This window comes from Colobus angolensis, unplaced genomic scaffold, assembly GCF_000951035.1.
Source record: "Colobus angolensis palliatus isolate OR3802 unplaced genomic scaffold, Cang.pa_1.0 Scaffold45, whole genome shotgun sequence".
Lineage (NCBI taxonomy): Eukaryota > Metazoa > Chordata > Mammalia > Primates > Cercopithecidae > Colobus > Colobus angolensis.
The window spans coordinates 8,598,784-8,616,003 of NW_012117932.1; the positions used below are offsets into that span (position 1 = coordinate 8,598,784).

General features: G+C 46.1%; 1 protein-coding gene across 1 annotated transcript in view; it reads right to left on the reverse strand.

Moving 5' to 3' along the window:
- The window catches only part of LAMA1 (laminin, alpha 1), a 189,664-nt gene that overhangs the window by 76,419 nt on the left and 96,025 nt on the right, over positions 1-17,220 (reverse strand). Inside the window, exons 15-23 of the mRNA XM_011957824.1 lie at positions 17,033-17,173; positions 15,800-15,973; positions 14,208-14,309; positions 12,711-12,922; positions 11,205-11,316; positions 10,284-10,394; positions 8,165-8,292; positions 6,546-6,632; positions 5,300-5,511 (exon numbers count right to left, since the gene is read on the reverse strand). Coding sequence (XP_011813214.1) covers positions 5,300-5,511; positions 6,546-6,632; positions 8,165-8,292; positions 10,284-10,394; positions 11,205-11,316; positions 12,711-12,922; positions 14,208-14,309; positions 15,800-15,973; positions 17,033-17,173 — 1,279 coding nt within the window. The remainder of the gene's footprint in view (positions 1-5,299; positions 5,512-6,545; positions 6,633-8,164; positions 8,293-10,283; positions 10,395-11,204; positions 11,317-12,710; positions 12,923-14,207; positions 14,310-15,799; positions 15,974-17,032; positions 17,174-17,220) is intronic.

Consider the following 17,220-nt stretch of genomic DNA (forward strand, 5'->3'; position numbering starts at 1 on the left):
GCTTCCCAAAGTGCTGGGATTACAAGCGTGAGCCACTGTGCCTGGCCACATATTTAATATTTTAAAGCTCAGTTAAAACGTAATCTAAATAAGTACATATTAATATTATATTTCATAATTTAATGAAAAATAACTTTTCATTAAATATGATATATCCCAGTTCTAAGTCATAAGTCATTTGTCGTTTCAGGCCAGATGGTTCCATTTTATCTACAGTTACAACACTGACAAAGCTACAAAGGCCCCTATCTTTGCCAAGTGATACAATCTTATGGGTCCAAAATATATTTAATCAATATTCACAGGGGAACCCTCAATAAGCACTTCAGTTAGAATATTTAATACGTTGGCTGGGTGCAGTGGCTCATGCCTGTAATTCCAGCACTTTGGGAGGACAATGAGGGCAGATCACCTGAGGTCAGGAGTTCAAGACCAGCCTGGCCAACACGGTGAAACCCCGTCTCTACTAAAAATACAAAAATTAGCCAGGCGTGGTGGCACATGCCTGTAATCCCAGCTATTCGGGAGGCTGAGGCAGCAGAATCTCTTGAACCTGGGAGGCAGAGGTTGCAGTGAGCCGAGATCGCGCCACTGCACTCCAGCCTGAGCAACACTGAAACTCCATCTCAAAAAAAAAAAAAAAGAATATTTAATATGTTGCCTGACACTCTTTTTTTTGTTTTTTTTGAGACGAGTCTCGCTCTGTCGCCCTGGTTGGCGTACAGTGGTGCCATCTCGGCTCACTGCAAGCTCCGCCTCCCGGGTTCACGCCATTCTCCTGCCTCAGCCTCTCAGGTAGCTGGGACTACAGACACCCGCCACTATGCCCAGCTAATTTTTTGTATTTTTAGTAGAGACGGGGTTTCACCGTGTTAGCCAGGATGGTCTCGATCTCCCGACCTCGTGATCTGCCCACCTCAGCCTCCCAAAGTGCTGGGATTACAGGCGTGAGCCACCACGCCCGGCCCCCAGGCACTCTTTATGAATGCGTGGACTCAGAACATGTACAGTGTGTGTCATGACATAATGATATAACAAAAAAGAGAGAAAAACTTCACAAATAATGGAAGGCCCAAACACAACCTGGAGGCTGCAGCAAGAGTGCCGGACACGGGACATGGGAAGGTCGAGGGCAGAGGAAACGTGCTGGGATTCGCCTCCTTCATGATTTAGGCCAGGCTGGCCACCTGTTTTCCTGGGGTGGGGGCCTTAACGCTGAAGTCCCACAGGAGGCCCCATTCACTGGCGCCCTTCAGGGACTTGCTCTGTCAACCCATAGCTGGACTGTGCAGACCCTACTGCTAATTCCCCAGCACATCCTTCTCTACTGACCCCATCAAACACAAGACACGCCCTCCCCTTGACCCTCCATCGGAACATCCACCTCCCTGGCACGTCTGTTCAATCCAACTTTTGCATAGTGTCCTCCTGGCCCCTTGTCTGCTACAACTGTTCTCCCAAAAGTCTCCAGGGGTTTCCCAGGCACGAAATTCAGGGAGTAGACTTCGGTCCCCCTCTTACCCCGTGGCTCTGTGGAAGGGACCCCGTGACCTCCCTCTCCCTTTTGCATTGCCCTCTTACTGAGGTATTTGGGACGCCCACTTTTCAGCCCTCCTTGTTTCTCCTGTGTCTCCCCTCCGTGTTTCACTTAAAGCTGCCCCTTTCTCTGGGGAATATTTAAAGTTCAATGCAAGTATGATCAATACAAACTATGGATGATAATTTAAAAAATCATATTCACTGTATGTGTCTGTCAGCCTGTGCCTGTCACATTCAGTATTTCTTTGTACTTTCATCACAAACCAAGGAGGGAGGTGAAATAAAAATAATGTTCTCTATTTTTGGTGTGAAATCTACAAAATCTACAATTTGGAAAGATTAGATAACTTTCCATAGGTCACACAGCTATTACTAGTTCTCTCTCTGCAGTAATAATTATTAAGGTGATTCTTTTTTTTTAGACGGGGCCTCACTCCGTCACCCAGGCTGGAGTGCAGTGGCACAATCTCAGTTCACTGCCACCTCCGCCTCCCAGGCTTAAGTGATTCTCCCACCTCAGCCTCCCAAGTAACTGGGATTACAGGCACTCACCACCACACCCAGGTAATTTTTGCATTTTTATTAGAAATGAGGTTTTGCCATGTTGGCCAGGCTGGTCTCGAACTCCTGACCTCAGGTGATCCACTGGCCTTGGCCTCCCAAAGTGCTGAAATTACAGGTGTGAACCACTGTGCCTGGCCAGTAATTACTAATTACTAATTTAATTAGTAATTCTTAATTAAAATAGTATTTATGTTATAGATAGTACTAATTTAAAATAGTATTATTTTAGGCCAATTACTGAATAGCCAGGTACTTTATATATATTTTAATTCTCCAGGAGTAGCTTGCAATATAAAAATTATACTCATTTAACTTATTTAATATAAGATTTCTTTAATATTAGAGTTCCGTGAGGTTTCTCGCCATCCTCATCTCCCCCAGCGCCTACTCTACCTGGACGGCCTGTCTACACCTCCGGCTGCAGCTGCTGAAGGTGAACCTGATGATCAGTTTCTCCTCCTACCAAGCTTCAAGTGAGTCAGAGTTACGGGTGAGTAAACAGATAAATACCGGGTTGAACTATAGGCACTTGCTTTAGAGAAGGTCAATCACATACAACACCGGCACTTTCACCTGGTTTAACCTAACAGACTATAGTATTATCTAAGAATGGGGGGCCCTATGGGAAGTCCACGGAGGGAAGCCTGTTACAGAAACGGAAGGATTGCTCGTGAGATACACAGAAACCGTTCACAACACTTTGTCTCATCGAAACCAGGGGATGCGAGGAGGGGATGAGAAAGCGAGAGAGGAATAAAAGCTGTGAAGTGCTGAGAAACTAGAGACAGCCCGGCCAGCATCAGCCCCACCAGCCCAGGCCCAGACCCAGACCCCAGCTGCTCTAACCGTCCTTCCTCCACCTTCCAATCTGTCACTAACACCTATTTTATGTCTTCTCTTTTACCTCCATGGCAAAGGCCCTATCTGAAGCCCTCATCAGCAAGATTCATTTCCGGTCTCGTCTCCTAACCCAACACCCCGGCAGCCAGTCTCTCCTCAACGCTGGCAGCAGGGCGCTATTCAAACACACAGCTCCAATCACACCCTGGTGAGTCCCAGGACAGTGAGGACGAAGTGACCGCAGCACCTCAACACTGCACACGAGACCCCGCCGACGTGGCTGCTTCCCACCTGTCAGCCCGAGACCTCCCCTCCCTGTCTCTGTCTTTTCCATTCTGGTCACTCTCTCTCCAGCCTCTACCTTGGGCAGGGCCTGCCCGCTTGCCTGGGCCCGTCTTCCCACACTGGTCACTCTTCTTGGGGTTCCTCTTCCCATCCTTCAAGTCTCAGATGAACAGCACTCCCCTCAGGAGGCAGCCCTGGCCACCCTGGGCTGATGGGCCTGCCCGTCCTCTGTGCCTTCAAGTGCACCCCCAGACAGTCATTCATCGCCTTCACCTTCACAGTCCTGTCCTGTGGCCGCCCACCACACATGTCTACCAAATGCTGGAGATGTGGCCGATGCAACCGAAGAACCAAATCTCTGAGTTTAAATTTAAATACTGAAGCGGTTTTGTCAACGTGGATGCCAATATTAAAGAAAATAATTTTTGGTACAGGATGGAAAAATTTTAAATATGTTTGAACTACCTTTTCAACTGTAAATTTTCTGTAATCTGCATGTAGATCAAGTATTTCTGATGAAAATTTAGCAAACTGAGCTGGGCTATAAAATATACACTCAATTTTGACAACTCAATACTAAAAAAGAAAGTAAATATTGCTTTAATACTTTTAAAACCTGATCACATGACAAAATGCTAATTTTTATTATATCAGCTCAGGTAAAATATATTATTAAAATACATTTCACCTATTTCTTTTTACTATTGAAAAATGTGGCTACTAAAAAATTTTAAATTACATGTGTGGTTTACATTATATTTCTATTGGACAGCAGTGGTGTGAAAATATAACAAAAATGATTGCTTTATTACTAGTAATTATCATAGCTACCATTTATTTCATGTCTAGAACTGTAAATGTTATCGCACTGACTTCTCAGAAAGGCCTTAATATACACATATAATTATGTCCATTTTATGAATAACAAAATAGTGGCTCAGAGAGGCTAATAAATTAGCTCAATGTCACACAGTTGGTCCTGGAATCAAAGTCACATTAGTCAGACTCCAACGCCTGGATCTGCAGGCATGTTTTTTCCCCATACCATCATCATGTGTAGCTTCCCAGTAGATCTGAACCACAATTTCCCAACTACCTGTCACAGTTCTTAGGGTAGTGTCTGGGAAATACCAGACACTTAATAAACAATGAATGAACGGAGGAACGAATCACCAAGGCTTGCAGTAATGATGAAAAGAAATGACATGAAAACGATAAAAACATTCTGTAAACTGTGAAGCATTGTAGAAATCCTGTTATCATAATTATCCTGGTATGATAGCCAGTCAAGGTGGCCACCTGCTGGAGATCAGCCTGATTGGCCCAGGGCTATAAAACATTTCCAATCTCTCCATGTGTGTCTGGGAAAGTACGTTTTCTGTATAGCTGGCGCCCTCTTGCGTCCCCACATTGTAATACCATAGTATGATAGTATGACTTTGGCATTTCTATGAAATACTCAAAATAATTTATAATTGCCAGTTTTGTTCTTTCACTGCTTCAAAATCTGAGGGCTGAATCATCCCTCCGGCCAGGTCGTCTGCTGTATAGGAGAATCTAGTTTTCTCCACGATCTGTAATTTCAAGACTCAAATTCAGCAGAGGGACACAGGGATCGGGTAGTTTCGGCACAGAGGACTGAGATGCACCACACGGTGCTTTACGTAGTTTCTGGGGTTACAGTCTTACCATTTCCCACTCTTCATCTTGGAATCTCATCTGCCTCATGCAGCCCCTGAAGTATCTCCCTTATGAATGTGACAGGCTCTGAGCTTCCCCACTTTTCATTTCAGTCACTGGGAGCAGAGCCAGAACTCTCTCAGGTCACACTGGCCGCTTGAGTGGCAGGCTGCATCTTTCCAGGCCACTGGCCCCTATGGGTTGTGACTAACCAAGCCCAGACAGGGTAGCCAGGGAAGAACCGGGTCGTGGGTCTGTGTTTGATCGGAGACCCAGCATTAATGCAGGTAACCCCTCAAGAGAGTGTGACCTCCTAGGCTGGGTCCTGTGTGACCCATGTGACTTTCTACGGCGATATGCAGCCGACCTGACTTCACGCTCGCGCACTCACCGCGGCAGTTCTTGGCTGTCACAGCGTCCCCGTAGAAGCCATCAGCACACCTTTCACAGTGGGCGCCGTCTGTGTTCCCCAGGCACTTCAGGCACTCCCCGGTGACCGAGTCACAGTGACCAGCCTCCGAGGGGTCCACGTTGCCGCTGCAGTCACAGGGAACACAAGATTCGCCAGGCACTGTTGGGTTTCCATAGTAACCATCTGCACATCTGTATCAAAGATGGAAAGCGGATTCAGACAAATGCAATTACTTAAGGCCTTACCGCACTGTCCAGGGGCTCCCTGAGTGGCCAGTAAATCAGACTGACTCTGTTCCCTGAGATTTACTGTGAAAGGGATGCGACTCCACACTCGGGCATTCCCAGATCTCCTTCACCTGTCATGATGAAGGGGGAGAGCGTCCAAAATGAGGCATAAATCCAGTGGACGTGCAACCGTGTCCAGAGCCAACTCTGACCCACCCCTGAGCACTCCAGATGCCACACAGCCTCCTACAGGCTCGGCCAGAGCTGGGCACCGAGGCGCACACATAGTAAAACAGCACTGGCTTTCAGAAGCCAGAAGACAGCTACTAAACCAAACCACCTGTCATCTCCAGAATAGCCGGGAGCAACGGAATATTCAAATGTGTGAACCACAGATACCCACTCCTTGCTGCTTCCTATTGCTTTTGTTGTTGTTGTGGTTTTGAGACGGAGTCTCACTCTGTCTCCCAGGCTAGAGTGCAATGGTGCAATCTCCACTCACTGCAACCTCCACCTCCCAGGTTTAACTGATTCTCCTGCCTCAGCCTCCAAAGTAGCTAGGATTACAGGCACCTGCCATCATGCCCAGCCTTTTTTTGTGTGTGTGTGTGTGTGTGTGTGTGTGTGTTTTTGTAGAGACGGGGTGTTACCATGTTGGTCAGGCTGGTCTTGAACTTCTAACCTCAGGAGATTCGCCTGCCTCGGCCTCCCAAAATGCTGGCATTACATGTGTGGGCCACCACGCCCGGCCTATTGTTCTTGATGAGAACTCACATTAGCCAGGAAAAGAGTACCATTCTTTAAAAATTCCCAGCAAGGTTTAACATTAATTTTAAAACATGAAATATTGATTTTTCTCAGTGATTCTATGAAATAACAATTATGCATCAAAACTCCAAAACCACACTTAACTATGCATTTAAAAACAAACACATAGAATTTATATTCAATTTTGAAAATGTGAACACAGCATTTTGAAGCCAGTGGATGCAGAGTACCTCTCACACCAAGCTCCTGAGTATCCTGGGGCACACTGGTCGCAGACCACCTCATCCCCATCATTGAGGAGGCAGGTGGGGCTGAAACTGTCAGAACAGAAAAGAACAAAATTTTCCAATGGATGAAGTCGAATTTCTAAATATTTAAAATGCTTAATTTCTACCACTCCTGTGCTTACAGACTGTCAGTGAGATCTCCTTAGCTCAGAACCCGGGGCCTCTGGTCAGCCAGCCCACCCTGTGAGCCTCAACCCCTCATCGACTCTTGGTCCCATGATCCAGGCACTGACACTCGCGCCTCACTCCCTGCTCCTACTCCTCTTGTTCTCAGCACACAGCGCGCCAACTTCTCCCGCTGTCTGCCTGGGTTAACCCAGCTCACCCCAGTGCCCAACTCAGCTGACACTTCCTCCAGGAGGCCTATTCGGGTGCTCCTAGGATGCTGAGTTCCCCACCTCGGGTTCCCTGGCACTGACTTCGCACATCAGAGCCCTGCCCATACCAGGGCAAAAGTGAGCTCGCTCAAACACAAAGTGGTCAGGAGGCTCTCGCACCTCTCCAGGGACCCCCCTGCTAACTGATGCCCCTTCCAACCCTATTCCTAAACCTTGAGGAGCCTGCACAGGGTGGATGACAGTAAATACCCCCAATTTCATCGCGAGTAACCCTGACTGCATCCTTTCTATATACTGGAATTTCAAATAAAAATCCCTGGGGGAATTCTTTGAGAGTGGGTGGAGGAAGAGTTCTAAAGGTTAAACCAGCGAGAGACAGAGGCTTTTAAGCTGCTGGCCTGTGGGATGCACTTGCCCCAGCGTGACTACAAGGCCTTGCCTGGTACATCTCCTTCCACCTCCCTCCATGCCTTCTGTTCCATGGCCTGCTGCAATTCCTCAAATGGGCGATGCCTGTTCCTGCTGCCACGCCATGGCACGCCCAGCTCCATCTGCCTAGAACGCCTGTCCGTGCTGCCTGTAGAACCCCTTCTCCTGCAAGTCTGAGATAAGAGCTTCCTGCATCCACCTAGGTAAGCTGGACACTGCTCTCCCTCCACCCCACCATCTGGTGGACAGGTCTCACTACACTCACGACCACACTGCGTCCCCTGGGGCCCACGGCCAGGTGAGAACAGCTTGCTATTCAGAACACCTGCCGTAAAACCCAGGATGCAGTAGGCACTCCATAAACATCTGCTGAATCAATGAATGGATTTAGACTATTCTTGTTTAGGCTCATACATACGTATTTTGGTCATTAGATCAAAAACTCCCTAAGTCGAGGGACAATGTTTTATTCCTGTCTGTATCCCTCTACCTCCTAGCCCACTGGTGAGCAGACAATATATACTTGTGAAACAACTGATGACCAAGAGGAACCAAGAGGGAAAACGGCGTGCAGAGGTCCTTGCTGGCATACACCTTTTCTTGCTTGCTTTAATATGCCAAACTTTGGTTTAGAAGAAAATAACCCACCCCTCTGTCTTTAATCCAAATCAATTGTCACTGGGCTAAGTTCACACACTTATTACACACAAAGGCTTGCTCTGAAGACATTAGTAGACATCTGGGTGGGAATCCTGGCCATGCCGGCAGGAAATGGTGATGAGGTCCGAGGCTTACTTGTTGGAGGCTATGGTGAGAGGGCAGGCGCAGGGCTGGCAGTCCCCGGGAGTCCCTCGGGAAGGCTCCCCGTAGAAGCCGGGCAAGCACTGCTCACAGTGGTCGCCGGTGGTGTTGTGCGCACATGCCTAGGAACATGCACCAGAAGAATCGGCTCAGGTTGTCTTAAAGGATTTTCAGATTTATCTATAAGCAACTTGAAGTCCAAGTGGAAAAAAAAAAAAAGACAAAATGCTAAAACCAGTCACAAAACTCTGAGCTATATGAGGAAGGCCTCCTGTTTTCAGATTAGTATCAGCAAGTGTAGTTTGCATAAATGCGAAACCTGAGAGCTTTCTCTCTGACTGATGAGCACAGACAAGGGCAGAAGCTTTTGCAAACATGACAGCAAGTGCTGCTTTGGCCAGAACCTTCCGACCCCTACCTCTAAGGGGAATTCAGATGAAGAGTGGGATATGCATATGGTCTCACAGTGTCCTCCTCCAACTGTTTTTCAGTTGCAAAAGGAAAGAATCATTCATATATAGTGGAAAAATGGACCGACACCTTGCCTGTGTAATCAGAATTAACATCACCAGTGAGGGCCAGAGAGACACTGGGACTCCCATGGGCAGTGCACTGAGATACTCAGCCTTGACAAAGTATTCCGGCCTGAATAATCCATGAGAAACAAAAGAAGGGCCCAGAACCAAGGACATTCTATTTCTTTTTTTAAATGATTATATTCGGCCGAGCGTGGTGGCTCATGCCTGTAATCCCAGCACTTTGGGAGGCCAAGGCGGGTGGATCACGAGGTTAGGAGATCGACGCCATCCTGGCTAACACGGTGAAACTCCATCTCTACTAAAAATACAAAAAATTAGTGGGCGCCTGTAGTCCCAGCTACTCAGGAGGCTGAGGCAGGAAAATGGCGTGAACCCGGGAGGTGAAGCTTGCAGTCAGCTGAGATCGCACCACTGCCTGGGCAACAGAGCAAACTCTGTCTCAAAAAAAAAAAAAAAAGATTATATTCTTCAAAATGCCAATAGCATAAAATACAAAGAAAGGCAGTAGAAACATTTCCTATTAAAAGCCTAAGAAGACATGATGATAAAATTCAATATCTGATCCTAGATGGGGGAAAACGAAAACTTTACTTACAGAATAAAGAAAAATTAAATTCTAATTCTAGAGCCAATAAGCCATCCTGGGCATCATTCTGAGATCTTCTCCCTGGGTCTGGTAATTAATTCTCCCTAACTCTGTGACTAGTCGATCCCTTTTGGAAAAAGCGTGACCATTTCCCTGCCAGGTGACCAGGGTACAGCTGGTTAGCATCTGCAGTCACTCCACCTCTGAGGATCAAACCCATGAGACCCCAGAGGGTGGCCTGGCTTCAGGGCATAGGGCCTAGAAGAATTCCAGATTGAAGTTAAAAAACAAGTCCTGCCCCATGCCTGCCCCAACGTTCATTCTCAAGATTAACTACCTATTTCTTAAGCCCTGTTTCAACTCATATTGCATGAAAGAAGTATCTGTTTGATGAGTTTATCCCAACTAACTATAAAGCACGGTATATAAGTGGGTGTGATTACACTTTATTCTTCTTCTTATGGTATATTATGTAATATCACGATTTAAAAAAAAATACTAGCATTGTCTGTGGCCTCAGCTGCTTGGAGGGTTGAGGCGGGAGGACCATTTGAGCCCAGAAGGTCCAGGGCTGCAGTAAGCACTCCAGCTTGGAGTAAGACTCTGTCTCAAATAAATAAATAAATAAATATTAGCACTGTCATCTCAAAGATCCTATCCTTTGTATTTAGTAAGTAGACAACATTTTCTACCTTTCCATTGCTTTACAGTCTCAGCAAATAAAAACAATTACTTTATATTGTTCTAATAAAAAGAACTGTAATGAAATTGTATATCCCTTTTCTACTATTACCAAAGTAACTTTTTTCAAAAAAAAAACAACAAGAAACATTTCATAACATGAGCTTAAACCTGTAAATTTTCTTTGGGGTCTGTGAGGCCAGGGTTATTCCGTGGAGGAAGCACTCAAAAAACAAAAATTCACTTGTACACAGCAAATGGTTCTGAAGTGAGTAGGACAGGGCACCTGAGCTTCAATGAGACTCACAATGCAAACGCCGTGAACGTCGCACTCAGCTGCATGGCCGCGGCACTCACAGGGCTGACAAATTCCTCCGAAGAGTATTCCATCCACGCGGTAATAGCCAGAGAGGCACGACTGCAAGAGAAAGGAAAGTCATCCTCCCTCCACTACGTTACAAACAAGAAACTGCTCAGTTGCCCATGAGTACAGAAATGTCTTTTTTCTCAAGCATCCTAACTGAGGTATCATTTACATGCTACACAATTCACTCATTTCAAGTGTACAATTCAATGACTTTTAGTAAAAAACTTACTGAGCTGTGCAACCATCACCATAATCCAGTTCCTTATTTCTTTTTAAAGGTAGAAACGTACACACAAAAACGTAATGGTTGTGCAACGAGTCTTATGGCCTATTCTTGTTATGGTATTAATATCAATACGTTTGTCCAAGTAATTTCAAAATATTTTTAGCAACAGATTACTTTCATTGAGGACTGCAAGTGCATTTTCGTATATTTCACATGTAAGGTGGAGCCCACCAAAGTAAAATACCCAGGGGCCATAAAAGGTCTCAAAATAGGGCTGGCTTGTATAAAGCCACCCAGGTCACATGCTGGTGATTTGTAAATGTTCAAATATGATCAAGTTCCATCCTCCTTAGAAACACAGTCAGTGGCATGGGTATTGCAAGTTTCCTGTTGACTAAGGTAGGAGGGCAGCACTACGTCAGAATATTGTCCAGTGCTTCAGCCCATTCCTGGTGGAGGAATCTGATTTTTTTAAGCAATGTGACTTCTGATATTTCTATTGCCCAAAAAAGACTGAGCCAAACATCGGGTTGCTAAAGCTAAAATTCTAATGTGTGCCATGACATCCCCTTCAGTGCACTGTTTTCCCCTTAGGAAGGAACGAAAGGAAAAAGGCAGGAAGAGAGAAGCGTCACCTCACAGGAGGTCCCCGTGTAGCCCTGCGGACATTCACAGTGCTCCACATCGGCGGCCACCGCCAGGTCGATGGCATTAGGGCTGGCTATGTCCAGAGAGACGGACTCCAACCTACAGACAGACAGATTGTTACGTGACTCACACGCTCGCAAATACACCTCACATCTCAGTGAAGACGGGCTCCTAAAAGATTTAAATCTGCCGGGTGCAGTGGCTCACACCTGTAATCCCAGCACTTTGGGAGGCCAAGGCAGGTGGATCACGAGGTCAGAAGATCGAGACCATCCTGGCTAACAGGGTGAAACCCCATCTCTACTAAAAATACAAAAAATCAGCCGGCGTGGTGGCGGGCGCCTGTAGTCCCAGCTACTCGGGAGGCTGAGGCAGGAGAATCTCTTGAACCTGAGAGGCAGGGCTTGCAGTGAGCTGAGATTGTGCCACTGCACTCCAGCCTGGGTGACAGAGGGAGACTCCATCTCAGAAAAAAAACCTTTAAATCCAGTAAAAGAGTGATGTGCTTTTTGTAAATAACTAAAGGTCTTTCACAACAGTACATTCTCTGGGAGCCATCATTATTCCCTGGAAATGCCTTCAATGTTTGGTACAAAGTCGTGCTGCTGCCCATAGACCACTGTGGGAAACGTGTGGTGCTGCCTATTTGGAGTTAAAGCACCTCAGAAAAATTAATCCATTCAATGATCACAAATAGAAAGATTATCCTTAAATGTGGCATGCTATGTTTGTGTTAGGTGCATACAACATTTTTGTTGTTGTTGTTGAGACAAAGTCTTGCTGTGCTGCCCCAGCTTGAGTGCAGTGGCACGACCTCAGCTCACTGCAACCTCCACCTCCTGGGTTCAAATGATTCTCATGCCTCAGCCTGCTGAGTAGCTGGGACTACAGGCATGCATCACCATGCCTGGCTAATTTTTGTATTTTTAGTAGAGATGGGGTTTCACCATGTTGGGCCAGGCTGGTCTCAAACTCCTGACCTCATACGATCCACCTGCCTTGGCCTCCCAAAGTGCTGGGATTACAGGCGTGAGCCACCATGCCCAGCCTAGCTGCATACAACTTTGATGCTTGGCACGACATTGCCAGAAATTGTCCTCCTCAAAGTAATAAAATGACCAACGATGGATACATTCACTTAAATGGACTGAGTAAAAGCTAAGATGGTTAACATTAGGCTGGTGAGAACCAGGTGCAACATGGTCCAGACAATCACTAACTCATCATGCGTTTCCCAGAAACCCCCTTTGAAAGTTTCTCATCCTAATGTCAAGTCTGTCTTCTACTGGATACAGCTGATGTGGACAACTGTTCTTATGTTTTTCAATAAAATTACATTTGTAAACTTAGTAGTTTTTAAGCCTACCAGTTCCTTTAGCTGTGTGCTTAATATAATGAATGTAAAATATGTTGAACTTTAAATATATACTAATAAATGAAGATAAAATTGGAGTACCTTCACCATAAGTTTTTCCTCCATTTCCAATACATACCTGTAAAGAGCCATTTTTGCAGAATTGTAGTTGGCTCTGATCAAAAGATGTGTCACATTGGCAAGGACAGTCATCAGCTGGTCACGATCGATCTGCTTTTTGCTGTGAAAATCTCGGAAGTTTTCAGGCACGAGTCTAACCACATTTAGGTACTCTTCATAAGGCTGCAATGACAGACCCTCAGCCTGTGTGCTTAAAGTGAGTCTGTTTCCCTAACATTCAAAAACAAGAGAAAACACATTCGTCATTGAATCTAATGATAAAATAAAAAATAAAATTAAATTTTGTATTCAGCAATGTGGTTTTTCATTCGTGCCTAGCTTCTTGTGGCAAACATGTAATGGTGTCTACAGCTCTTGGCTCAGGATTATCAAGAGAAAACGTGTTTCATTGTATTATTTTTAGAGGGGTTCCGGTAATAAAGTGAAATGCTGTGTACTTTGCTGGGATCTTGGAAAAGAAAGAAAGTCATGCAGTTGCCCACAGTTTTTATCAAAGCAACCCATCTGACACCTCAAATCTTTAACTAAAGTACAGAGGTAGAAAAAGTATATAAACAGAGCTCCAGCTTTTCATCAAATTGCTGTTAACCAAAGTGATTTACCGTGTACGGTCTGCAATTGTTCGGGCTGGAGATGGAGGTGCAGATAGCTCCAGATGAAAGGACACGAGACAAGAACCTGGAGTGCTTTCTGCCCAAACGTGCCCCGGACCCTGGGACTTGGGGAGCCCTCCTGACTGAGCTGGATTTTTTTTGTGGAGACCGAGGAGGTGGGGATAGGGACAGAGGCTGAGGACAAGAATGGCAACACGTCTACTGTCCTTAGACTGCCAAGTATTGCCTAAACCATTCGTCTGAGAGGCAAAGTGGCACAGGGAAGAAGAGACTTAGAAGATTCAAGGTCAGAGCAAAATTTTGTCTCCTTTTGACTTAAATTTTTTTTTTTTTTTTTTTTTTTTAGAGATAGGCTCCGTCTCTGTCACCCAGGTTGGAGTTCAGCGGTGCAGTCACAGCTCACTGTAACCTTGAACTCCTGGGCTCAAGCCGTCCTCCTGCCTCAGCCTCCCGAGTACCTGGGATTACAGGCACGTGCCATGGTGCCTGGCTAATTTTTGAGAGATGGGGTCTCACTATGTTACCTAGACTGGTCTGAAACTCCTGGCCTCAAACAATCCTCCTGTCTCAGCCTCCCAAAGCACTTACATTACAAGCATGAGCCACCAAGCCCTGCTTCCTTTTTAAATGTGAAAAGATGGGTACACTGGCGATGAAGAGAAGAGCGGCAGGTGCTGTCCTGAGGCAACTCCAGAAATGGACTCAAAGACAGATTCTCACACTCACCATCTCAGCAGTCCCCGCCCAAGTCCAGGGTCTGCTGAATGGCCACCTGGCCACCAGCTTCTTGCTGGGGTGGCCTCACCTAGTCACTTTCAGTCATAAACTATCAGCCCACTAAGCCCTAAGCTCTATAGCAGAATCAAAGCAAAAACAATCACCTTAATGATGACGTCAGCGTGCGACGTGAGGTGACTGTCTACCGCCTCTCCTGGAATGTCGTAAGACACCGTGTATTTCAGGAATCCACCAAATGCAGCCAGCTGAAATGTTTAAGTGAGAGTGAACACGAAAGGGTAAAACAATCGCAGCAACAATCACGTAAGAGGAAGTGGTCACTGGGATCCACCTGCAAACAACTAGGCTGCAACTATCGCCTTGGCCATGACAGACAAGGAAATTCACACTAAAGGCAGTGAAAGGGAAGTGTATTTGGAAACACTTTGGTTAATCAGTATCGCCAAAATGCAGCACATTGTTTGAAAGCACAGAGGAAAAACGGACTCTTGGCTAGAGACCGCAAGGCAGATTACTATAAACTTTTGTTAATCACACAATAGATATTTACTTCATTTAAGTAATTCAAGGGATGGGGAGTTTGACCCATGTCTACAATATCCACATTTTCACTTCAGCATCCTCCTCGTAGGACAATAAAGGACAGGTCTGATTTGCTAGTTAGAGAAAGGACCAAAGGTGTTTCTTCCGATGAGATGTCCGTCAATACAAAATAAAGATTTTCTTTCGGATGGGTATGTGGCGGCAATCTATTGTTCAGAACTCAACTCTGCACCATAAATTTGGAGAAGTGATATCAAGAGAAAAAAACATCACTGAACTCTGTTGATAAAATCACATAAATAGAGCACATGTTCTAGGATTAGAATTTGATGGAAAAAAACAATAATTTTCAAAAATAAATACTCCTTAAAAATATACAAAACAAGCTTTAAAATGAAAATATAACCATCAAATTAAATAGAAGCATACCAACCTACACTACACTAGCATGCCCGTATGCCATTACTTTAAAACAAACAAACAAAAAACCTTGGGAAGGTAAGCAGGGAGCTGTAATAATTGAGACGGATTCTCGGGAATAAATTTTCACATCAATCAGAATCTGGAGAGACGTGGCCAAACAGGGGAGGGGGAATGGGAACACATCATTGCAAGGAAGGCTTAAGCCTACAAACCAGTCTCCACATTGCAGAATCACCAGTTTGCATTTTCTCGAAATATAACAAAAGCAGAAAGTATTCCATCTGTTTCTAAATGTGAGCTTCAGATGAGCACAGCCTGCCATGGTACTCAAAGTGAGGGAGCAGCACAGCAGTCCCACTGCTGGAACCTTCCCTGAGTTGTTTTATGTATGCCAGGCCCTCCACAGAGCCACGGAGGCGTTAAGCTGAGCCTACGGCAAACTAAACAAAGCGGGAATGTGATGAACTTCATAAACAAGCGATCCAGGGACCCGGAAAGTTTCTCTCAGAGAAGGGGATGAGACTTCAGCAAACACACTGCTCAGGAACCAGACCAGAAGAGCAGAAGTTCTTATCTGAATAATACGACATAAAGTCTAACAAGGCTAGAAAACCTTCTTCATATCATTGGATGCAAGTACAGGCTGTGAAATGCTGTCCGCCACTCAGGTGCCCTATGAGACTACCTAAAATGCAGGCAGCGCAAGTTCTTTCTCAGTGTTCCCCGAGCTCTTCGTCGGAGACATCGCTGCCTGCAGGGACACACGCACCTTATTTCCAAGGTAGGCCTCGGGGGCCGCCCAGTAGTACTTGGGAGCCAGCGTCTGCATGACCGCGGTGTTGTTGATGCTGACCTGGTGACGCCCGCCCAGTGCATCTTGCTGAGACGGAATCCTCCTGGGACTGATCAGGTCGGTGACCAGCCACCCGGACATAGTGCTTACCTTAAAAACAAATTCAAGAGTTTTGAAGTATGAAATAGAACTTACCTTAGACTTCACCCAGTGCAGCAGTAATGTGTTCACAGCGAAGAGATGGGCCAGAAAGCTTCTCTACGGATGGTATTAACATAACACCCGTGGCTGAACCTCATGGCCCTTGACCCTTCCACTTGTAAAGGACCAGGAAGATCCGAGAACAAGACTCACTACCCCAAATCCAGATCCAGTATAAGCAAATAAATGAGCAAAACCATAAAGGCCATGGGTATCGACTTCAGATTGAAACCAACAAAAGAACATCATAAATGCATTCAGCAAAATGTCTCCTGCTAGCTCTGACTCCCTCTTCTTCGTTGCCCCTGCTTTTTACCCAAATGCTGAAAAATGTACAAAGATAACCTCTAGATCTTACACTCCCAGCGTGTCACCTACATAGAGGGGATGGTACTCCCCCCAGCGCGGTGGCCACGGCAGTCACCGGTGGGTAAGTCCCTACCGAGCAGCTCCTCCCTTGCCTGCAGCCATCACACCATCTCCACCTCTTCTAGCCACGCCTGGACACCCCTGTTGAACCCATCACCCCAGAACTCCCGGTTCCCGAAACAACTTGGCCTGCATTCAGAAACCCTGCACCACGTGCCGCTGTTCCCACCCTTGCCACTGGAGGGCCTCCTAATCCTTCACCTCTTTGAGCTGGAAAATTCCCATGGTCCCATGGCCGGCTGAGCTCCCAGGCCTGAGAGCAGCAGGGGCGGACACGGGGAGAGCTGACTTCCCCACCCAATCCATTTCCCCACAGAAGAAACTGAAACATGACGTGTTCTCTAGTGCCACATCATCCTGTTTTTTCTATAGAGAAATGTGTGTGGGAGCAAGCACGTGACCTATAAAGAAACTTGAGGAGCAGAGGGCTGCCTTTGACCCACGTCAGTGTCACTGCAAAGGGATGAGAGTGGTGTCACAGGGGAAGTCATCCTCATTTCCTCCTCACACAGCTCGTGCCAACTTGTGCAATACGACCTGCTCACGAAATCCCGCCTCGTAGTAGATGGCGCCTCCCACCTGACCAACAGGCCAAGAGAGGCTGCTGCAGACATCGGAAACGCCAAAGCAGAAGCACTCGGAGCAGCCCTGGGGGTTTTTTTCTTTCAGGTTATAGAATCCTGGCTTGCAGCGATCGCAGGCTTTCCCCTCCACATTTTCCTGTAAGTTAGGGTAAAAGATTAGCTTTGAAACCAATGTGTCCAGAG